Source organism: Tetrao urogallus (genome assembly GCF_951394365.1).
Source record: "Tetrao urogallus genome assembly, chromosome: 4".
Classification (NCBI taxonomy): Eukaryota; Metazoa; Chordata; class Aves; order Galliformes; family Phasianidae; genus Tetrao; species Tetrao urogallus.
Window position 1 is genome coordinate 40,474,555 of NC_136817.1, and position 25,167 is coordinate 40,499,721.

The following is a 25,167-nucleotide window of genomic DNA, read 5'->3' on the forward strand; positions in this document are numbered from 1 at the left end:
TGGCACATGCTGATTGCTGCTCACTGTAGAAGCCAGTTTGACCAAGAGAACACATCTGACATGGTAACTCAGTTTAGTTTCAGACCACAGCACTTGACTGCAGAACCTGTGCTCCAGCCAAGGAATAACGGCTGCTACTAGCATTATGACAGCAGCTTTTTCAGTGAGAAGGCTGTGAGCTACAATGTTGAAGGCAATACAAAAATTAATGCAGGTAATTTAGAAGTGTCTTTATACCAAATCATGATAGCAACGCAAACAAAGCAAGCAGAGCATTTGTGTTAAGTTGTCTATTACATTACTGCACCCTTTTAATTAGCAGCTTAGTTTTTCAATGAAATGCATGAGGCCAGAAATGTTACTAATTAAAATAAAACAGGATTCTGACTACGTGCTGGCTGGATAGAGGTATTTGTAGCTCCTGTTGCTAAGCAATATGTTTGATGCACAAACCATACAGTGCATAGCTGCTGTTCACGTAAGGCATTTTTTTACTGGATTGGATTACGCTGCAACCACAACAGCAAACAGCAAAGAAAAGGTACCGCAAGAGGAAGCTATCAGAGATAAGAAAACCTGACGTATCATCTCCTCTCATTTTTAAAGCAAGCGAAACCAAAAGCCATCAAGGAAGATACAGTCTAAAGGCAACTATGATTGCTGTCTAGGTTCTTTCCCACTAAGCATTCACATAACCGCCTCCGACAAATTGATCATATCCCCATGATGTATCTCCTTCAGGGGAAAAAAAAAAGTTTGGGGAGAAAGGAATACATGCTGTGGAGCATCTTGCTCATGGTGCTCATGATTAGATGCAGCATGCATAATGTGGGGAAAAAAAGAAAAACAACAAGAAAAAAGCTCACAAACCATGCAGTGAAGTCAGGCAATACTGATGGGGCTTTATTTTGAGGGGGAAAGTGAGTGAGAGGGGAAGACAGAGGGCAAGAAAATTAAGAGAAGATAAATGAATGATCGGTGCAAACCATAGTGATGGATCATTCTCACTACATGTGGGAACCCAGGTCAGGGCATGTTCAAACTGCAAGGAGAGAAAGGAAATCAGCAGCGAGCCCTGAGAGCTACAGGTGATGCAAAAATATGCAATGTTCAAACAAAACGCATCTGCTGTGGCAGATATCAGACACTTCCTTCTACGGGAAATACTGCTAAGGGAAAATGTCAGTGAGTGAACAGGACTCTGCAGACTAAAGAACAGTGGAAACGCCGATCCACTGCAAGGCTGTCAGCATACAGCCCTGACAGAACCAGTTTTAAACTGATAATCCTTCCAGTTTGCTTCATTAAGAACACAAATGAAACATCGTGTACTTCCTCCCATAAAAGGCAATGCTCTAAGAAAAAAAAAAAAAGCAACACAAAGTCAACTATCTTTGAGAAAAATATCACTTTCCTTTGTTGTATGGGTAATGCATAAAGAAATCATTAAAGATATCAGCCTCTATTTAAATTTATATTAACTTTCAGATGCAGTTTTATGTCCAAACCCCTCAGTCTCTCCCATGCATGCAGCAGTGCCCCTGGGCCCAGTGCTCCCTCTGGGCCACAGAAACATGTGTCCCACAGCCCTTGCAACCCCACTGCCACAGACCTCATCCTACAGCTGTAAGGGGACTGTCTGGGGAAACAGGCATGAAGATACCTCAAGTCAGGTTGTAGCTGCACATCCTAAAGAGGAAGATACTGCTAATATCTTCCTTAACATAATGTTGTACACTGAGAAAGCATTCATACGGAAAAATCTGAAAGTACATTTAAGAGGATTAACATTACAGTACCAGGAATGGTTTAATTATTCTTCATCTAGAAATTTTAACGCCGTTGGGTATAATTATTCAATACACACACATTCAAGCCAAGAGGCTTTCAGCCCGCGTTCTTCCTTAGGCACCTGTAATACGGCAAGCTGCATGCCTGGAAGCATGCCATGGTACAGTTCCCTGGGAGACAGCTGCTGCACACTGCTCCCAGCACACAGCACAGGAAATCCGCAGCCAACACAGAGCCCTCCTGCTGCTGGAGACAGCTCGGTCCATGGCTGCAGCAGAGCTGACCACCATGAGAGCTGTTGTCCTGAAGGACATCAGGGAACCTGCACCTTTGGCTGTGCTTTGATAACACTCTGCTGAGCTGTCACCTGGACACGGGAGAGCTGATCCAGTGACACTCAGAAAAGGATGACAGCCACTAGCCTAGCTATGCTCTGCTTGGTGTCAATGGAAGCTTATACTACATCTTTAAAAGAAAATATTAGGTCAATGCTGAACTAATTTAAAAATCTTTCCCATAAAATCTTTGCTTTGGCAATGAATTCAGTGAAATTTCAGCCTGTGCTTAAGTGCTTTCTTGAGCCAAGGATTTAAGCGTATGGTTCTCCTGCTACTGTATTTAATTTGACACAGTTTTTTACTCATTGTATGCCTTCACACTGTTTCACACGCTGCTTTAATTACACAGTAGCTACTTATTAAATTACATAAGAAAAGTTTGGGCACAATATTCAAACAGGTGCTTTCTTCTGTGCACTGATTATTGGTTTCAGTAAATTCAGTCTTTGTCCCAAATCCTGCAAGATAATGTGCATGTCCACCCTGCAGCAGCTACAGAACAGGGAATCCCATTTGCTTCTTTCTTGGCTAAATGCAAAGCACTACAATCCATCCTCTTCTTTTCCATCATAAAGGAAACACTTATTAAAGCCCATGACATAACTTCCTCCTCTAAAGATTAAGAATAAAGACTCAAAGAAAATTTGAATGATTAATTCTATTTCATTAAGTATTTGCCTTTCTTGATAATTCTCCACTTTCTCCTTTTTTTCATTCTACCAACAGACTTCATGAGAAATCAGTTGCTTAGTAGCTCTGTTTTTCCAGATTTATTTTTATTTTTTAAATATTTCCTATCTCTAATTTTATTATTACTTATTACACCAAAACACTGAAAGCAGTCATAGTAAGAACATTAGGGTTGCACAGGAGTTTTTCAATTTTTCTTAATAAAGAAGGGAAATTCTGGAGAGTTGCAATAGACTCTTGCACAGCCAAATAGCTAAGGAAATAAATTTATTTCCAAGAAGCATCAAATTGCAAGATATAAGTATATTTTACTGTCAAAAAAATAGATACAAGAGAGCTTATCATATCAATTCCCTTCCAAGTTATAGAAGGAATGATAATTCCTTTCTTTTTAGCAAAACATTTTCTGCATTTGCATAAGTTGATTTTTATTGATTACATTTATTTACTTAAATCCATTTAAATAAGAAAGTGCATTGAAAGAAGTGACTAAAAATATTTCAGGTACAATTCTTCCAAAGTTGCAGTACCTATGTTTTGGATAGAGCACTGCAAGCTTATTTTTTTCTAGGAATAATTTCATCAATAAAATTAAGCTTTCTGTGGGACTCACTGGTATATTATGCATAAAATCAACATCTAATCCTTTCATGTCATGGCTCAGATATAACTCAGATTTCATGGAGAGGAAAGCTTTCTTAAAATCAAAATCAAAAGACTGAGACCAGAGAAAGATTTTACTTTTGGCTGGGGTTAGAAAGGCAAGATTTTCATTAATTCTTTCCAAAACATGCAGTAAGCAAATCCATTGGATTCTAGCACAACAGTTGCTTTCAGCAGCACAGAACTTCAGTGGGACCCAGAAAATTATCCCAGGGTTAGTAAATAAACCTTTGAAGTAGTTTCAAGGCAAACAATCTCTATTAGGGGCAGGACACTCTTACCATCAAAACCATCTTCTTCTGTCCCTAATTCATCATCCGAGCAGATGTTCAGCACGTTCACCAGCATCTCTGTCACTAAAGGAAAAGAAATGCAAAATGCTGATATCAAACTCCCCTGGTCTGTCAAAGAGCCAATTCTAGCCATGGTAATGTAAATGAAAATTCACTATGCAAATGGAACTCACTTCTTAAACATGGATCTTACTTTATGCATGTAATAATACAAGCATGGAGTGTCTGGTGTAGTTAATAAAAGGGCAGCTTGCATAGTTTTCCAGGAGAAAATTGTTCTAAACATAATAATCACTGCAATAAATAAATGAACCTAAATAAAATTAAAAAAAAAAAAAAAATTACGATCTTTGCAACTGTCAAACAGCTAGGTAACTTCTGGGTTTTTTTTTACCCCTCAATACATCTTTTTTTTTTTAATCAACTTGGACAACACAGTTGACTGCTCTTCTCTTGCTGCTACATTGCTGAAAGGATTTCAATTTGCAGAGAAAAAGAAGTAACATTCCAAATGAAAAATTATAGAAAGAGTAATGACAGTAATACTTTCATTACTACAGAGGCTTTAATAAACACTAGTTTTAGTTCAACAAAATATTAGCCCTGTTGAGATGCCTATAAAGGGGCAGCATCTCTTAAAACCCAGGAAGTAATAGTACAAAAACAAATGTCGTTGGTAAATTCGAATATGTTCAGGTTGTTTGCTTTACAACTCAGGCATGGAGGGGCCAGCCTCAGACCGCCTTAAACTCAGCCCTTTTGAGAAATGGCAAAAGTGAGGCACTGACCTGAGAGCACACAGAGAACAGCCAAAATCCCAACAAAAAAAATGACAGCCAAGTAAGTGGATTTAGAGATCAAAAAAGCTGAGGTTGTGAGGTAAATATGAAATCATTAGGAGACTGATAAAAACTCCACTACATCTACATATAGTAAGCATCATTAAAATGGTTACCAGGCACAGCTAGCCTTGCACCAGCTACACAGACTGAAAGTTTAAATTTTTGAATCAAATGGTTGTTAGAATTCTCTTCTGTGACAACTATGATGGTTTGAAACATAAGAAGGGTGGAGCAAAGCTATATTTTTCCTAAATTAGTGCAGGATTTAATATTTCTTCCTTTGACAATATTAGTGGAAAGACTTTCCACACTAAAAATTACAAATGTAACTAACTGCTTCCTACCTTTGTTGGCCTTTGAGGAATAAAAAAATCTATAAAAGAAGAGAATTAAAAAGCTGTATAGAACATCAACTCTTACACTCTGTGAGTTTTGTTTTGCAGAAAGGGGAAACACTAATTTTACCTCCTTTTCTTTTGGCTTCAAAATTTGCAAGCAATTGGTAACAGTGAGCGCATGAGAAGACACGAAGGACAAGAAATTAAAAAGACAAAAGAGTGGATGTGTTCTCAGTATCTCACTCAATCTTGACTGCGCATCCTGAAGTCCCAGGGTTTCATCTATGGGAATGTCAATAAGAGACCTCTGGGAAATGGTCTGACAGCATCCTACAGAACTGCCATGTATATGCAGAACAGACTCATCATCAGAACAGGCCCTGCCTGAATTTATGGTCAAACAAAATGAAAGCATTTTATCTGCCTCACGAAACTCTGAACCATGCATCAGCACGGATTATGTAATGTCTCCATTAGTGGAAACAGCTGTCTATTTTCTGTTTAATCCTCATTTTATTGTCTATCTGTTCAGTTCACAGAGATCTCAGCCATGTCAGTGGCAGCTTTTCTAGTACAAAGGAGTGGCTGCAAACAAAGCTGGTCATGACTGCAGGTAAGAGCCACAGCTGGCTGTATTTTCAGTTGCCTATTAAGAGGGAACTGTTTCTCCAAGCAGCTTTTATGAGTTTATTATAGTTTTCTGGCAGTAATTGCTGTTGCAGCAATGTACTATAATGGATGGATCAAAGCAAGCCTCATCTCAGGCCCTGAATAAAATGACTCGGGTTTAAGCAGTTTGCATTATATATTCATTTAATATGTTAGACTAAAGCTTTTTTTGTGTGTCCTTTGTGTGCTTGCCATACACAGCATGAAGTTGTCTTCAGGCAAGATCTGGAGCATCATGTTTCAATAACTCATGAGTTACATTTTAGGGTGAGTCTTCTCGCCAACAATGAGGCACCATACACTCTGGGTGGAGATGGGGCTTGGAGGCACGTTTTCCTTCATGTGCTTCCTTCTCTGCTATCAAGGAACAATAAACCAGAGTGGGTCTTAGCATCGCCAGTTCTGTATTTACTGGTGAAAAAGCAGCCCATCATCACCTTATCATGGCAGGTCAGCTGGATAAGGCTGTAACCATAATGTAGTAAAGACTGATGTGATGTCCTTCAAGCAGAGAACAATATCCAAGAGAATTCCCAAAAACTTATAAAGAAACAGCTTATAAAGTAAAAAATTTATTCAGTGAATTTGCCTCTGGCCTGCAACGTCATAAAATCCATTTCTACTGCAGGTACAATGGCATTATAGCCTGAAAAGAGTGGAAATTATAAGAAAGAAAAAACAAACAGGAGAAGTGTGGTTAACCTTTGGTAATTGCCTGTCCCTGTGGCCTGTTTCTTCAAATTTGTCTTTGAAAGCAATTCATCAGTCTTCAAATTATTCTTGTCATTTCAAATAGACTATGGCACATGCACAGTGACTAACAAACCATTCTACAGTTTCTAAGAACATATGAACAAAGAAAATTTACACACCTTTCTCACCCACAAATGGCAAGGACCAGGTAAACACATCCATGAAATTTGGAAGCCAGTAAGGATGAGGGGAGCAGTTGAACTGCCTGATATTCATAACGTTGTTCTCATATTTCAATACTGCAGCTAAAATAAGAGATAGAGACAAAAGATGTCAGCTACATCAATGACTCACTCTCAGACCAGTAACACTGGTAGTATTCATAGCCTTCAGGGCTGCAAGACCAGCTTTCAACCACTTGACACCACATCAGCAGCACCTGACTGCTAGTTATGATAGGATATAACCTCATAGAAGTCACAAGCCATTTCCAGTCTGGAAGTGGTGCCATCTACTAGTACTAAGAAGTGTTGCTAAGTGAAATAATAACTTTTTGAGTACACATAAACATAGGCTCTGGCATCGGCCCCCAGAGAAGAATAATGGAGACTATCCACCCAGTGTTCCTTCTACACAGTAATCTGAGCTTCTCACAATCACACTTAGGAGATAATAAATAAAAACTTTTATCACTCATATTTTGAATGCTACTTTTTCAGTGAACAATTTCAACATATTTCATTCATCATAAGATACAACAGATCATACTTTCTTCTCACATTACTCAATCCCTATGAACAAGAGTCCATAGGAATGCACAGTAATAGTATTTGTCTTGTTCCTTTTAAAATTCGTATCATTCTTGTCAAGAGTCTTTAATAGAAAAAGACTACATCTGCTAACATGCAGAAATATAGATGTTTATGCTATAGCTAGAAGACTTCTAAAGCACCTTGTCAGTGCTATCTTGTGTTAATGGCTTCATGTTCCTATCTGAAACAGGATCTGAATGACTTCAACTTATTTTTCCAATACTCAGAACAAAGTAAATGAAAGCACTGCAGAATGCATCAGTAAGAAACAGCTATTTATTTCCAGAAAAGATCATGCTGTACTCCGGCCCAGTGCAGATGAAAGTCAAATGAAAAGGGAAAGGATGAATATTGCTTGGGTATTGCCAAGAGCACCAAGAGTGCAGGCAGGAGAGAATATCAATTCTCTCAGGGGCAACATCAATTTGTCTATGGAGGCATAAAGTAATAATGTTGAAAATGCAAAAGATGACATAAAATGAAGTCTAACATAAACCTAGATAACTGCCTTTATCACAACTCATTTACTAAAGCATTAAGTTTGCCCAATGTTATGCTAATACTGTTGCACAGCAAATCTAGACTTTTATGCAATTTTAAAATTTTTGTAGCCTTAAGTAATTATTACAGTGCTGTAGATGACTCAAACCTCTGGTCATTTACTGAGACCATATGGAAGAACACTGAATGGGGATAGGTACAATAGCTGTTTGGATCACAGTCTGCCTATTGGCTTTAAAAGAAGATTCTAAGGAAGAAAAACAAGCGCTGAATTTCTGTTGTTCACTTTATGACCTATATGCCTCATCTTGGGAAACAGTAAAGCAATTTAATCCTTTCCTTCTCCACCCTATCCCCCACGCCCCAACTCTTTCACCAGCCTTCTTGCAAAGATCTTAAATAATCTTCTCATAACATCTTAATAACGTAGTTGAAGACTCAATTTGGTAACAGTATCTCTAACCTAATTAGTGTATACTTTAATTTACAGAATATGTTTCTTAAAGTTAGTAACTTCTAGAATTATGCAAATATATTTATTTTGCACATGGGTGTGTATTTATGATGTATGGAGCCATTTATGAAATAAAAGAGCAAATATTTCTTTGTTTATGGAGAGAAAGGCAATTCTGGGATGACCACGTAAAAAATAGGGACTCATAACTATCTCCAACAGAAAGAGATTAAAATTCTTAAAGAATACAGGTACAGAAGACTGCAGATGAGAGTTTTCATCAGCATGGGACTAAGGCAATACTGTTGAAGCTTACAACGAAAGCAAGAAGCATAGATGATAATACCATCATAAATGATGAAACAGCAAGAATCAAAAGTATGTCAGAAATGTAGCACGTCAAAGACACAGATTACAAGGCATATAATATTTGGTCTTCCCTTTTCCACCTGTATTTTTGATTAATATCTCTCCAGGAGGAACATAGTTCCAGTGACCAGTTATTACTTAACAGCCAGTGCTGGCAATGAAGTTGCATGACTTCAATATGTCAAAAAATATGGGTAATGCAGTGTATCACACATGGACTGAAAGAGGTGAACAATTAACTCCAATTATTCACCTGTTTCCACTGACTGAAGTGTTTCAATCAGATTTTTTTTTTAATCTTTTATTATTATTTTTAATGCATAATGTTGTTGCTGAAGGCCTTCCGTTTTGCTGCTGCTGACAGTCTGGAAGTGACCTGGGAATTTCTGAAGCCTGCTTGCTGGTGCACACTGAAAACAGACTGCTAACATTTATGTGAACTTCTGCCAGCTAGACACCCTTAATTTAAATGAAGCACATTTGACCCTTGCCCCTTCTATTGGCAGTCATTCTGCTTTTCAGTAAAAATGGCCTCATCCTGCTATTAGCAAAAATGAGAAAACTAGTGTGAATGCTCTTAATATTTCCTTCACTTTTTTGCTTAAATTACCGAGGATGCATCAAAGTTCATTCTTCTTCTATTACAGTGACACAATTGCATAATAAAAAAAAATAGCTTGTGGCTTTGCAGTAAAAATGAATCAAAACCACACAAACTTAGTGGATGTGAAGATTCATTCAGGGGGACTAAAACTTCAACTGATTCATTTTAGTGAGTTGAAGGAATGTAGTTTCCCTTCCTGCTTTCTCCAGTTTACCATCAAATTTCTTCTAAGTTATGTGAAAGATGGATCTTTTACAGAACTACTTATTTACTTAAACTAACCTCTATAAAAGACTGCATCCTACGCAAGACAGTTGGTAAAAATGAAGTTGTATGGTTTCAAGGTTGTCTTTCTTGTTTGACTTTTTTTTGTAGGAAGACAACTTACTTTGAGATTACTGTACAAAAAATGTTTTTACATCACCTTATAAATTTATATACCTAAACATCTTAGAAAAGCAATTTTCAAGAACAGTATTTTAAAAACAATTCTCTGTAAGTAACAGGTACAGTTTCCTCACAAATGACTTCAAGAGCCAATTGAAGGAAAAAAAAATGCTGTACAATAGAGTAGCATAATAACAAAGATGGAGATGTTCTCAAATGACTCTATTCTTAAAAGAGTAAAATAAGGCAAGGTAGTTACTAGTGCCACAAATACTTTTCTGAATGTGCAATTTACAATCTTTAATTTACAGGTGTAATGTACATAAAATATTTTACTACCTAATACGATGATCTTAAATAGATCAGCTCTTGCTTAGTAGTCAGAGGGAGAAAACTTCAGCTGGATTGAGAAGAAATTGCTGTTTTTCTGAGCTTTGCTGGCCCCTTGCTTTTTTCTGTCTGCTCACAGATCTCTTCTTCCTTTGTTGGCTCAGAAAAGGTTTGGGGGTTTCACCTCTGCTTCATTCCCAACTTTACATTACTTTGATGCATAAGTAGCTACAGAAAACCTCAATGGCCCTGATGGAGCAGGAATCTTTTGAGGATTATATTACTACAGGCCACATGGTTGATGGTTGAGGAAATGGAATGAAGTGGGATACATCCCTTTGGCTGTGAAACTGGTAACTGAGCAAAATCTGGCTCTCTCAAACATTTATTTCTAACTTCAGATGCTTGTTATGCAGCCCCTATACTTCTCATTCCAAAGCTATACTCAAGACACTTGCAGAACAAGTCACCAGTTACAGTTTTATAGTCCATAATCACCAAGAAGAGCAAGAATCTTGTTTTCTTATTCCTAAACAGTCACACACGTTTTAACTTCATTTTGGTATTCACAGTTGTAAATGAGTTTTAGAAGCCAATGTTTTGTAAAGTGAAGATGTGCAGATACCCTAAATGACATTATACCTCTTTCCAGTGCTTCTAAACTGAGATATCGGATGCTGAAATCACATTAGAATGAAATGAAAGACTAATGCAGCAGGCAATGTGAATTCGTACTGTTTATCTTAAGCATTTAACATCAGTACATATGGCTGGAAATGCAGGCGGTGATGAATATGCAGGTAAAAAACCTTCCTTCAGCTTGGAATGGAGATAGCTCTTCTATCTCATTAGGATAAAGCACAAGCACCTGATGCTACCTGAAACTGCCATCTCTTTGGTCTCCCTCTGTTACAGAGGAGCCTCCATTACCCCCATGTCCTGTGTCATACTTGTCAGAGCTGAGTGGGTATCACAGATCCCTCTGACATGAAAAACAGCACTTGAAAAGCCTGTATATTGGGAGCTGAATTAAGGCCTTCGGCAAAGTGAACACCATTAAACTGTGTGCCCTGTTGTTCATGTACTCAAACACATCAGACAACCTGCTTCGAGTACAGCTGAATATTTTTTCAGTGCAAATTAATTGAAAAACTGTTTGTCAGAGGGAGACAATTGAGCATGGTAGAAATAGCAGCCCAGAATAAACTGCATTTATTTTAGGTGAACAACCACAAAGTAATTTCAACAAATAAATTAACTAATATTTTTGTATTTTTTTCAGAATACTCATCCTGCACTTAGAAAAGTAGTGAAAGGTCTCTCAACTTCTCCACATTAAACAGAGAATTTGAATTTCTGACTTTATGCCAAATTAACTTCAGCATTAACTGTGCAACTAGGAGCAGTACTTTCTCCTCCAGTAGAGTTGCTAAGTAACCACAGCGTTTGCTGCCTGAGACAGGTCAGGGATAAGGGCCAGTGAAATGCTTATGGAGTTTAAACATTTTCAAAGGAAAAAATGACTCACAGCGCAAGATAATGAAGTAAATAATGCAATAATGAAGTAGGGGTAATTGCGGTTGGAAATTCTGAAGAATTTCATTTGACATGTACAATTGTATCTTCAAAAGAAATAGCACCAAACATCTCTGCACTGGCAAAGACATGGCCTAAATATCCCAAGAGCATCTCTTTAGAAGCTTTTGTTTCCTTGAGAAGGCCTCATCACAAAAGCAGTGCTAGAGCATTCAAGGGAACTGATGGGGCAAACAGAAGGTTGCACAGCGTCCCTTTTTACATGACGGGGTATTTTTTCTGAAAGATCATCTCTGCCTTCCAGGTACATTATTCTGCCTTTATCCAACGTGAAAATAACTTTCTATCAGACCAACGTGTATCAGGTATATTTCTTATATTTCAAGAAATATAAAATCTATCTACAGTATACCACATGCTGATGCTTTATACACACTTGACTGATGTCACTGATCTGATTTGTTAACAAGCACATCAATGTGCATCTGGTCTTGATTTTTCTAGTATTCCAAACTCCCCTATCCACTGCATATTTCCTTCATTTCTTTCCATCATCTGCTTTTCCTTTCAGCTGCAGCACATGCACATTGAAAAATGTTGGAAGAGAGGCATTATTTTCTTCAGCAACTTTGGATTCTCTAGTGGTTATCTTGTCACTATGAAACCTACTCTTTAAAAAATGTTCAGAATAGTCTGTCTTTAGACAGCTAGTTAAAATTGTTCACTCAGCCAAAAAGCATGCACATGCATGCATGACACCAAAGTGACAGCCAAAGACTAAAATATTAAGTATTGACAATAATTAACAAATAAATCGCATGCCTCTGTAGATCTTCTGTAAAATCTTTGTTCTTGTCATGGCACAAACAGCATTAAAGCAAGTCCTAATTAAGGCAGTATGAGCTACTAAAAATTGAAATGTGGGAATGAATGTTTAAACACTGTACAAGGCCAACAGGTCAAACAATGCAGTGCTTTTTGGCGACCTCTTACTGTTGCTACAGAGAATTTCTCCTGGTGATGGGCATTCTAGAATCAAGAGGTAAATCTCAGTTTCTTGATCAGAACAGCCTTCACCTTGAAGCCACAGGTAACAATCATAATCAGCTACCAAAAATCAGGAGGATTTTTAATCTTCTCCAAGAATATCTCTTAGAATACCAACAGTGTACCAGTATTCCTCACAAAAAGTTTTAATAATTAACTTACAGAATATTTTTCTTTATGCCTTTTAATAATATGAGTGTATAAAGGTTTGGGAAAGTTATGAAATACTGAACAGAAACTCAGAAGTTGCCAAAAACGTATGCATGAATTCTTTGCCTTTGCCAATGTTTTTCATTATAATAAATATGGAAGGCATTAATAACAATAAGGAGGAAGGAGACACTAAGCTCCTTACATCTAGGTAGTTTCTGAGTCTTGGAATATTCTGAAAGCATCTATTTGCCTCCATTAACTAGAATGGGACCCCTGACTGTAATTCCTTGAAAAACCCAACTTTGGCGCCTAATGGTGGGGGCTGTGACAGGACCAAGAGCCACTTGATGGCTGAGCAACTCATACAGACTTCAAGACGCCATGGCCAGTAATCAGAAAGACGCAGAGAACTCCTTCCTGTGCCAGAATCCAGGGGTTCCAGCCAAAAGAGATTCCCATGGCTGATCAGAACTGTGACAGCATATGTCAAGGGTCTGCACTATTAACAGCAGATATGTTGAACGTGGTTTGCTTGGGTATCGTGTCTACAGCTACTCCTGCTGAATTTCCATTTGCTTTAGGAATGTTCCCTATCTGCTCTTTGTGTATCTGATTCTAGTGATTGATCTCCAGCTGGGACTGAATAAACCCTTAAAGCTAGCAGCCAAGCCTAGTCCTGGTGAAGAGCTCTGAAGATATACAAGTATAGTTGCTTAAATGGATATAAGAACTATTAACCAAGGATACAAAATGAGAATTCCTAGCCCCTTGTACCTTTTACTTTCCTTTTTTTTTTTAAAATGTTTTTTTAAAAGCAACATTATCATAAAAAACAACAACAAAACCTGGAACACAGCATTTTGCCAGTAGGAGATGGAGACTAATTAATTTATGCAAGGTGACTCTGCTAGCTAAATTACAACCAGAAGCATATTAAGAACATATATTAGAAATGGAAGGCACCAGTAGGAGTGTAGCTGCCTTTCCAAAGGCTGACAGTAAGTGAAAATTCAATGGTTTGGTTTAAAAATCAATCAGGTTTCGCACCAATGCATAATGAGTCAGCTACAGCAACTACACTGCAACACCTCTGTGTGGAGGTGTCCTCCTTGCCTTCCTGAAATTAGCCAGCCAGAAGCTCTGCATTCTTTCTATCTACTGCACATCAAACATGTCAACAAGTGGCTTCTTTTTTTTTTTTTTTTTTGGACTGCTTCAGAATGACAGAGTTTTTCCTTTCTTGAACAGGGAAGCAAACGCCCAAATGCTATCGAGATGAACATGCATGAGTAATGCAGAATGAAAAAATATGCATGATGTGCTTTAAAAGCCAAGAGCCAGTGCAGTCAGTCACATGAAATAATGCATCAGGGCTTCTAATGAGAGAAAAGGAGGCAGTTAAACTAAACAGAAATGCATTAGAAATCCACTAAAGGTCAGCTTCTAAATTTAAAAAAAAAAAGAAAAAAAAGAAAAAAAAAAGATATATTGAGGAGTGGTGCTGATCTCCTACCACTGTGATTTCGCCTGAGCTCACTCAGACTGGATACACTCAGCAACACATCGACATGTCACTCGTGACCAAAGATGGTTATCAGCTCTCAGAAGCTGGCCCAGAACCTTTTATCAGCAAGGACTTTCTACCAGTCTTAAGGTTTCCGCAGTGGGAGACAAGTGAAATGACTGCTTCAAAATAGAGATAACAGAAAGGCAGTTCTTTTTCACCACCCAAACTTTGAGCTATAAAAATTCAAGATTTTGAATTTTATAAATCATTACTTCATAATTAATGTCTGCCTTCATGACAAAATCAGATGTTGCTCACCCACTACCTCCATGTGCATGGAAATGCCTTCATGTATTATGAAGCAAGAGGCAAACGCTTCATGTCACAGTGCTTCTACAGACCTGTCACCAGACTGTGCCCTGCCCAAAGCAGCCAACTCACAGCACACTTTTCCACCAAGACCATTGCTATTGCCAAGAAAATTAACACATTCCTTGTTTCATCCTGCCCTTTTGGGTTGCTAGCAAGTCCCTGTATTATTTACTTTTACAAAAATAGCTACCAACAGCTCTACTTAGATAGTTATTTTGCAGAATGTTCTTAATTTTTCCACAAGTTAATACACATTTTGAGAACTACATGAACAACAACACTGCTTACCCAACAGTGAATTATTTCCTGCCTGTACATACGTTGAATGGCATAACAGCTTTCAGATTAGAAGTTTTATAATATAAAATGATGCCTGAGGAAGCTTTTTTTTTTTTTTTTTTTTTTTTTTTTTGCAAGTTTGCAAAAAGAAAAACAAAAAACAAAAGCTTTTGCAGGCAACCATCCAAATTAAAAATGTCTCTGTTCAAGGACTGATCTCTTTGCAATGAAATTGCTTTTCCCACTGGGAAAAAAAAATCTTTTTCTTACTAACACATAGAAATAACATTAGTTTTACTGGGAATGGGAGGAAGTAGACATTACCAATCATTTAAAGATATTGGAGGACAGGTTTATTAGAATGCTTTACTTTCAGAAACAGGTTTGTTTTTTTTTTTTTCCAGTTCATTAGAGATTTCAGGGAATGCAGTAATCTCAGAGAAGCTGCACTCATATTCATCAGAGCCTTTATAGAGTGACCAATGACTGCTTATTTGTGCAACAGTCTTTTTCCTTGGCTAATGGAATTTTATTTCCTACCTAATTGCTTTCAAACGATTAATAAACAAAACATAAAAGAACTCAGACAATATGTATTCCAAGCCTTACCCATTGAAGATCTGTCAATGTTTGCTAGCTGGCTAGAAGGTTTGTGTATACAAACTCCATTAATTTTCTTGGGGAGCAGAAAAGTGACCAAAATAATTATATTGAACACTGGTCTCCAACCATACCAACAACAGCGTTTCATAAAAATCTTCTCTTTGTTAATAGAGCTGTTTTTAGTGTTGTTTCCTGTATAACATTTACTTAATAACTTGCAGTCAAAATACAGAAATATCCTAAGGCATGTTAGAATCTACAGTTATATTCAGAGGCACACATCTGCCCATAATAAACTCAATTAAAATTGCATTAAGTAATAAATTGAATGGTCATGAACTAATAAATAGAAAAAGGAGAAAAAGAAAAAATAATGTAATACATTTGAACAAAGAATTACAGTGTACTATATATCAATAGAAATCAAATCTTACCTTTGTTATTGTATACATCTAGATAGTTTGGTGCTGAAAAAATTGTGATTAGTGAAGGGAAGCCTGTTGTTTGGCTTTTCCTGTACATGCGATACCTAGGGGAAAGAGAAGATATTAATAATTGTCCCTTGTTGAAACCTCACTTATCACTGACCAAATACGGTGCAAAAAACACAAATACATTACTGCACTGGCATTTACAAATGCCAGAAGATGTACATATGTGCTTTTTTAAGAACAGAAAATATAGAATTCCTGCAGATTTATTCATTATAGATGCAATTTAGCACAGCAGAAGTTCTTTTTTTGTTATGAATTTGCTAGTGGCCTGTCTCTGCACACGTGGCACCCTGGGACACTTCCAGCACTTGGTCTTTCACAGGACTGAGTGAAGGCCAGCACCAGCACTCCTCCCTTCAGAAGAGAAGGAAATGTTCTCCCCAAGCCTCCGGCTTTTTACTCTCCTGCATGTGCAAGTGATGGCAAGGCTGGGGAGATGGAAAGTAGAGAAAGGAAGAGGAACCAGAGGGTCTGATATTTTCAGTGCTACATCTAATCTAATTGTGTCTATTAGCCAACTTATTAGTGCTTGCATGTTTTCATTACTTAACCTTTCTGCATTATGAAAAATAAAAGGCTTACTGGACCAACAGAGAGCAACACATAATCAGCCAAGCATTAAACCTGCAAGAAACCGAAAGCCAACTGACCAAACAGTATTTTTGTCTTAATTTAACACAAGCAACACCAAATACTTCTCGTTAGCCTTAAGCTACGAGAAAATGAAGAATGTGGAGGCCATCCACGACAGCTACACTGAAACCATTGTAGAAACTTAGTGCAATCCTTTCAAAAAACTTTATATTTCACCCTTTATTGGAAAGCAATAGAATAAAAATGAAATTTCATTACCCTTGGGTATTTCATGCCAGTTACTTTTGGCAGAGAAATAGCTTGCTTTTAATTGCATTGAGGTTTTTAAGTATGTGATAATTCAAGCATTCAGAATGGCTTTTTATATGCACAGTACGTATCGATCTAAACCCTACAATATCATTACTTTTTATCTGTTACTACTGTTCAGGTTGGGTTAAGTTTCTACCTCCAAATTAACACAATAAACACATTACTAATTTGTGCAAAACACGCGACGGTATTTATTCAGGTACCAACTCTTCATCAAAACTTCTCAACTATGGTACATTCAACAAATTTTCATGGTAAAGTATATATATTCTTAACCAGTAGGTCAAGAAATGTGAAGAATTTGAGAGGGAACAATTCTGGCTTTCATGAGCCAAACTGCTTCCTAGACATCACAGCAGCCTGCGTCAGCCACATTTGTAAAATTTATTTTGCTAAGCTGAACTGATTTCCCCTCCCAAACTTGGCATCCAAATAATTTCTGATCATTTTATGTCACTTAAAATCACTAAACGTAATTGGGATATATGAGGATTCATTAAGTCCTGTAGGTTAGTAGTAATCATGTGAGAGATTGTGCATTCTAAAGCTAGTGCATGCTTTTGTACCATTAATAAAAAGTAATTTTACACTGCAAGAGCTCTTAAGTTTTGCAGTTTGCTCTCACTCAGTTATTCTTTCCTGCCCTGCTTAATTCCACCTGGTGCCCTCTCCACACACACTTACCCAGCATCCTGGGCTTCATGAGCTCGAAGTATAGATAACAAGTTATTGTGCTGTAGGAATTCACACACAGCAGGGTAACTGTTGGAAGAAAATAATAGCACCTGTTACGGTATTACCAGAAGCACCACACTAAAATGATCCAATATGCACCATTCATGAAATGAGCCCTGCTTTGCTGGCACATTTCAGCAGAGACAGCACCATAAGCAGCACTTTCTTCTCCCATCCCATAATTGCACTGAGTGAAAACACTGGAAATCTGCAATTTATTACATAACAACCATGATGCAGCCTATCAGAAAGTTGTTTCTTCTACTGTACTTTTAGATTCAATGAGCTCAGAACAAGAAAAAAACAATACAATGGTTGCTTGCAGCAGAAAACCCTGTCCCCTAACTGCAGTAAGCATAGGCTGCTTACGGACACCAAGTAATATGGTAGGAGAGAGTAGGAGAAACAAAGAAAGGTAACACAGTCTCCAAATTACATTTGTGATCTTATGAATGTCACACCCGATAAACAAGAACTTTCCCCTTAGCAACTGAAAATATGAATTGCGTGACTTCTGAACACTCCCGAAGCATGCTCACTGAATGCACTTTTACAAGACATATTCTACTGTATGATGACAAAATAATTAGATGAAAGTGGTGCAAATCCCTCTGTCATGATGTTTTTCCTGCACATGAATAGTGCTGCTTTCAAATGGCAAAGCCCTTCTCCACCACCTCTGTATCGTGAAGACCATTTGTACTGTTACAGACACTGAACAAGAATGAAGAGCAGAATCTGAATGCAGTTTTGTCAGTACAAGTGTGAAATGACCATTTTTTAGAGAAAAGTTATTTAAAATTATAGCTAAATACATGTTAATACAACTTGAAATTACTCCATGGTGTTAGTTTCTAAGACAAGCTGTTTATTGTTGTAACAGATGTTTTCTTGCTTTCAAACCATTGACGACTCTCCAGGTCTGTATTAAAAGACAGCCAGCATAAAGGCCATCTACCACTTCAAGACAGCAAGCAGAACACCACCTATCCTTAGAAAGCTAATGCAGAACTGATCTGGTTTTCTCTGTCAAAAGCCAACAAAAGAAAGAGCAAAACACAATAAAGAATGTGCATTTAAGAGTGTAAAGGTGAAGCAGCAGTGGAACGAAAACAACTCTTCACAGATCTGACAAAACCTTATCAGGCCCCTTAAAAGCATGCAAGGGCTGGGAAAGACTGTTTAACCAGATGGCAGATGTGGAGGCTCTTCTCTTTTTCCTCTCATCAAGTCAACCCTATGTAATTTGTTTTGCTTTATGCAGATTTATTTCCCACCCTTGAAACCAAGAGATCATTAAGCTGACTGCTTTCTCTTTCGTGATCCTTCATCCTGGCAGGAAAGTGAGCACCACGTGAGTTAGCAGACGGCCCTGCTCCAAATCCCTCTGCCTGGTGATCCTCTGTCTGAAAGGCTCTTTTGAATTTCACCTTCTTCGCTGGCAGAGTTCCAGCATGGTATTTGCCTCATTCTCACAGCAGCTTAAGGAAGCTGCATTTAAAACATTAAACCTGAGGATAAAGCAAGTGTTACCACCTCCTGCCACTAACTTCTGTTTAACTAATGCTCTAAAAAATAGAAAACCCCATAATAACCAGACGAAAGGGCTGGTATGCCGTGCTCTCCTAACGTCACCAATGCCCTTTCAGCGCCAGCAGATGAGACGTCTGTATTATAAGGCCAGACATTCTTCCAGCTTGCCTTTATGAGAACTCCTGAAGGAGAAGCACAGCCTTCTGTCTCATGGGAGGCCTTCTGAATGTGGCCAGTCCCACAGCAGAGCCTCAGCTGTGACTGGGAGATGCATCCAGCAGATGTTTTCCTGGATTTGAGGCCCAAGATAAGGCTCACAGATACTACAGCTCTCTCTTCCTACTGCTGCGCAAGCTGGAGAGCAACAGTCAAAACTGTTGCTTAAAGAAATAAAAGAAAAATCAAAACAAGCGACAAATGGTGTAAACTTCACAAAACAGCTCTGAAATTTTACCTCATAGCTAAATAAAAAGCAGAACAGATTCTATATTAACATCCATTCACAAAGCTATTTTGCAGTATTGATTCAATGACTCCTGTAGTTCAAATAATAGAACAGGCAGAAAGGTTTTTAAAAAGGAAATAGAAAGAACTGGGGAAGACACAAAGGCATCTCTGCGATCACTTGTGTGCTGGTTCTATGACACAACGGGCTCACAGCATGCCTGTAAACAATGCAAATCAACCTCTAGCGTCCCTGCAGCTCTGTGTGTACTTTACAATCAGGTATCAGTGGTGGATGACAAGCTGGACATGAGCCTGCAATGCGCCCTCGCAGACCATAAAACCAACCAATCCCAGGCTGCATCAAAAGAAGCATGACCAGCAGATCGAGGGAAGTGATCCTGCCCCCCTACTCTGCACTGGTGAGACCTCACCTGGAGTACTGCATCCAGATGTGGAGTCCTCAGTACAGGAGAGACATGGAGCTGCTGGACTGTGTCCAGAGGAGGACCACAAAAAATGATCCAAGGGATGGAACACCTTCTCTACAAGGGCAGAGAGAGCTGGGGCTGTTCAGCCTGGAGAAGAGAAGGCTGTGATAGTGACCTTTCAGTATCTAAAGGGGAGCTGCAAAAAAGAAGGGAACAGACCCTATAGCAGAGTCTGTGGTAACAGAACAAGGGAAAATGGTCTCAAACTAAAAGAGGAGAGATTTAGACTGGATAGAAAGAAAATGTTTTTTTACAGTAAGGATTGCCCAGAGATGTGGTAGATGTCCTGTCCTTAAGACTTTCAAGGTGAGGCTGGATGGGGATCTGAGCAACCTGATGTAGCAGTAGCTATGTTACTCTTCACTATAGGAGAGTTGGACTAGATGACCTTTAAGAGTCCATTCCATCTCAAACAATTCTAGGGTTCTATTATGATGTTACAGGGCTGCATGTACCATCAAACACCCTGGCAAAACACCACTGTTTCACAGTACCTTAGGGACAAAGTACAGTCACATGGTAACACAGTTACAAAAAATACTTAAGAACAACTTTTTGCTCAATGTACTGACCAAGTTTTAAAAAAGTCTCAACCAAGCAGAAGACTTGCTGTCCCAGCCACTCTTTGGCCACTTTTAAGGCCCACTTGCAACCACTTACTTGCCCCATCAGTTTATTCCAGCACACGAGTGAGATGATAATTCAGAAATGATGCAAAATCTAATGCCTCATCTTTCTTCAGCTTATCCAAGGGTTACTTACTACTCGTTTCCAAACCTCGTGGATGCTTTGAAGCTGAAATGTTCTTTGCAGCTAAAGTCTACAAACCCGCTCAAAGGGCAAAGTGCTTATGAACATGACCCAGCTTATGTTCTCATATATGGTATTTGGAATCACCTAAATGTAGGCTTATGGTGCATTTTATTTAGAAATGTTTACATTACCTAATGAAAACAGGAGTCTGTAACAAAAAATCTGATAGTTGATTATGTTCATTATTAGTGTGGCTGCTCAAAATGTCTAGCTTAATACATCTTTTTCCAAAGTATTCTTTTCATGCAGTGTTAAGTACTGCTTTTACCACTTAAATGAAGTAGTTAAAAAAAAAAAAAAAAAAAAAGCTTCTGAATAGACATGATAGGTTCTTCTTTCCTTTTCAAAGTAGAAAAGTTTTTCCTTTTTTTAATACCTTAATTATCTTATTCATCATACATTCAAGGAAAATAGACTTGTATTAGTAGGATTTGGCTATTTTTCAGGTTCTACACTGCCCATTACCAAGAAAAGGCAAAGAGGCCAAGTAGTGCTCCATGCAGATATAAGAAAATTTGACTGTCATATTTACTTCTATGTAAATAGCATGGCAACTGTACTGAAAAAACAATCTCAATACCAAAACACTGCCCCACAAGTAGCCACAAGGCAACTCTCAAAGGTTTTTTTCTTTTGCTATTTGCTGAAGTGGCTGCTGGGGAGAAGCAAAGTTTTCAGCTGTACGTAGATGTTACGTATGCTGTACTGGTATTGACAATACAGGGCTGCAATTATCAGCACTTTGTTTTGATCCCTCCCAAAGGTGATTTCATCTTAAACATTCAACACAAATTTATAAATACAGAAAAGTATCCCTCAGTAATGTAGGGAAGTAAATCCATAGATATAATACCAGAAATCCTGAAGCTATTGACCTTGGAGAACAAAATGTTGCAGCAAGCCCTGCAAATGGCCAAAGAACCAAAGATTATATCACAGCTTACTAGAAACAAGTTTTTTACAGAAATTTCCACTTGGTTTTTTTTTTCTTAATTTGTATAATAAAAATCACTAGATTTTAAAATATTTCTAATCAAAGCAGTCATCTTGTAAGCAAATTCGCAACTTGTTTTTGTGAGTGCTACCCTTCCAGAAACATTCTCCTCCTCGCCCTGCTTTGCAGGGCCCAGACTTCAATTCAGCTGAGCCAGAAATAAAACAGTTGGCCAAGAGGGAAAACAAACAAACAGAACCCCCTCCTTCCCCCCACGCAACAGGCTTTTCCAGAACAACCTACCGCTCTGCCTGCACCTCATGTGTCATGCTGAATCACAGAAGAGCAGTGACTCACAGAGAAAACAAAATATCCCACTGCTAAACTAGAGATGTTATTCTCCATGGAGTATGTGACTGTGATATATCCCCCTTCACCATTCCTTCTTCATTAAAATGTCTCATGAATATTTTACTAGTTCTGAGGTATCTTTTGCATGATCAATGATTTCTTCTGCACAGTTCTGAAACAGAAACAATACTTAGCTAACATGAACCGAAAGAGTAGATATTTGTACATTGATCTTCCAACAACAGCAGGAAAACAATGGACTGCATGCAAGCACACTCATCAGCATCCATGCCCCGTGATTTCCACTTGCATGGTTTGCATTTTGCCAAGGAACATCCAGCCCTTCTCATAGGAATCACATGCATGTGTGTAGAAGATGCATAGAGAGGCACATTCATAATAACAGATCTCAGTGAAAGTTTTGACTTAAAATACACCGCCAAAATAGACCATGTTGAAAATTAATGATAGCATGTTATCATTTGAGTAAAGTTTATTTTTCATCTAGTAATATTCCAACATATTTAAAGAACAGGCACAGACATGTTGGGATCATGGTTGTTCTTTGTTTTGCATTTATAGGATACCTTGAAGGCACAAACTCTTCTGGAAGTTCTTCAAAGCTACCAAAAATACTTGCAACTATAAATAACAGCTTCCATCTCAGCCTCTTTTAGACCTTCCCAAATAACAGTGCATCATCTCATGCTCCAGGAGTCCAGCCACCTCCACCTCCTGCCTGGCCTGATGGGTCATTTCCTAGCAGACATAATTTGAAGGTTTCAGACAAATGCAGCTAATCTTCAGATTCAAGGAAATGCAAAGATAGAACTAAACAACCTACGTGACATGGACAGGGCAGAAAATGATTCACACATTTGAGAACTAGGCTTTAAATATGTTTTGAAATGTTTTTGTCACAAGAACAACCAAAAAAAAAAAAAAAAAAGAAAAAGGTATTTACACATACTGATGTTCTAAATGGTAGGAGGAAATGACAAAATCAGCCAAGACATTTGGCTTGCTTCCCCCTGTGCTCGCCTCCACATGACTTTTCAGAAGCTGGAGAAGCAGACATACCAGGACAACAACAATCCAAAAAACCTTTCTGATCTTTGGTCTAACTCATTTCTAGCTGTCTTATGCACATCTGGATAGACATAACTTGGACAGGTGAGCACTGTCATAGTATCAACTTTGGCCTGATAATTTTATACACCCACAGATTGCTATTTTCATGCAGTATTCAATCATGAAATCTTTTTTTAATATATGAGAAAGAAGGACTTTTTCTAAAGGAGTGATAATGACAAAATGCCCCATCCTAATTTTTATAATCTTGCTTCTTTCTTTTTATACTCACAAAAACCCACAGATATATACTACTGTTTAGCCAAATAAATAAATGTCCAGTTTTAACAAAACAATGACAGAGTTTAACACCGCTTACATTTTCTTTTCTTGCAATATTACAAGATAACAACTCAGAAAGACAATTCTTTGCCAAACATAAGAAACTTTGGAAACAATAGAGAAAATGCTGAATAGGTAGAAACTCAAAGTTAATGACCACATGGCCTGGATGTAGACTTAAGATTCCTCTCCAAAATGGGACAAAAAATTTACTGAACTACATATCTTTCATGATGCCATTAGTGAAGAGCTGTAAACACATTCTTAAAAAGAGGGCACTCAAATTTCTTCTAAGAAGATTACATGCGTGTATGAAAAGTTTTCAGTAAAACCCGTCAACCTTGTACTTCAGTCACCAAAGGCTTTTGCTGCTTCACTGTCCTAGGCAGCTCCCAGCAAATCTTTCAGCCAGTCTTCTCTTGTCATTAATCATGCTGCCTGCACTGAGAAACAACCAGGGAGCCACAGCAGATCAGAACAATAAATACAAGGGCAGCTCCAAATGTAACGCCTCCTATCTTAGGAGGCAGAGTGACCTATGTACATATCTTCTCCACAGAGTCATTCTTTTTAAAATTGGTCTTGTTCCCAGATCTGATGGTACACATGAGCAATTCCACCAATACAACCGAGTAGGTATAATGAAGTCAACAAAAAACTTCTGGCCTTGGAGAAGGAAGAATGAAAAGGTAGCGAAAATGTTTAAAATGATGCTACTGTACCAGCACACACATGTAATTATGCATCATATTGCATAGTGAAACACACTACAATCTTCAATAGCTTTTTAGCACATATTTATTGAGTCCTTGTTACTCATGAGCCTAACTTATGTGTGAAGTAAACCACTGAAACGCGCTGACAGGGCTGAAATTATTATCCTACCCTGAGCATTCCTAAGGCCAAGTCACCTTATTTTTGCCAAGGCTAGCAAATGAAGTTCTTTTAGGAGTCTCCAATGGTAGCCACTCTGCTACTGCTTCGCTACATCTCTGCCTTCCCTTTTTGTTGCTTTTAAAAAAAGGTAACAACAGCCTTACAAATCTCAGCACTCCCTAAGAACTACTAACAAGCTCACTAGCAAAACACAGGAAACCTGTGCACAATCCCTGCAAAAAATTCCACAGTATTTGCTCTAGTTCTGTGGCCATCCACTGATGTGGGCCAGGCTCACCTTACTCTTGTGCTCTTGCTAACATCCATTAAATAACCAAGTCTAATGCACAAATGATTCCAGAAAGTGAGCAATAAGCTTGTATGTGTGCTTTTTCCTGATAGGCAGCCCCATCACAGCAAGGCACAGTTAATTACCCTGGCAGTGTATTTGGACTCCTGAAGTTCTTCATCAGAGCTCTGACACAATGGAAATTAAGCAAGCTGGGCATGGATCCAATTGCAGTTTTCACAGTTAGGACTTTGTATACACATAGCAACTTTGTCTAAATGTGATGAAAGAACGTCTTAATTCTTCATTCATCTCATAAATCTTATGGGAATAATGATGCTTCCACTCCAAGTGGGGCTTAGAAAGGACACTTTTTGCCTCCTACCTCAAACATTGTCTAAACCACTTTCTGGCTGTCTCTCCTTAAATTAGTATGTTTCTGAGAGAGAAGAAAGTCCAGCTGACTTCAAGCTTTCTGTTCAGTGAAAGAAGCCATTCTCGGATTAGCAGCATGTCTTGCCAAGGTAGATGCATTTCTCACAAAAAAGCCTGAGAGTTACTATACCACAAGTCCATGAAATAAGTATTATGGGTCATTGACAAGATCAGTACAACTA

At 38.2% G+C, this 25,167-nt stretch overlaps 1 protein-coding gene across 4 annotated transcripts in view; it reads right to left on the reverse strand.

The window, feature by feature from the left end:
* The window catches only part of PPP3CA (protein phosphatase 3 catalytic subunit alpha), a gene marked incomplete at both ends in the record, with an annotated part of 188,430 nt that overhangs the window by 13,772 nt on the left and 149,491 nt on the right, over window positions 1-25,167 (reverse strand). For 3 of the 4 annotated variants that reach the window (XM_079535018.1, XM_079535017.1, XM_079535016.1), the window contains 4 exons: window positions 3,764-3,838; window positions 6,497-6,622; window positions 15,706-15,800; window positions 17,356-17,433. In XM_079535018.1, coding sequence (XP_079391144.1) covers window positions 3,764-3,838; window positions 6,497-6,622; window positions 15,706-15,800; window positions 17,356-17,433 — 374 coding nt within the window. The remainder of the gene's footprint in view (window positions 1-3,763; window positions 3,839-6,496; window positions 6,623-15,705; window positions 15,801-17,355; window positions 17,434-25,167) is intronic. The other variant, XM_079535019.1, reaches the window with a different exon arrangement.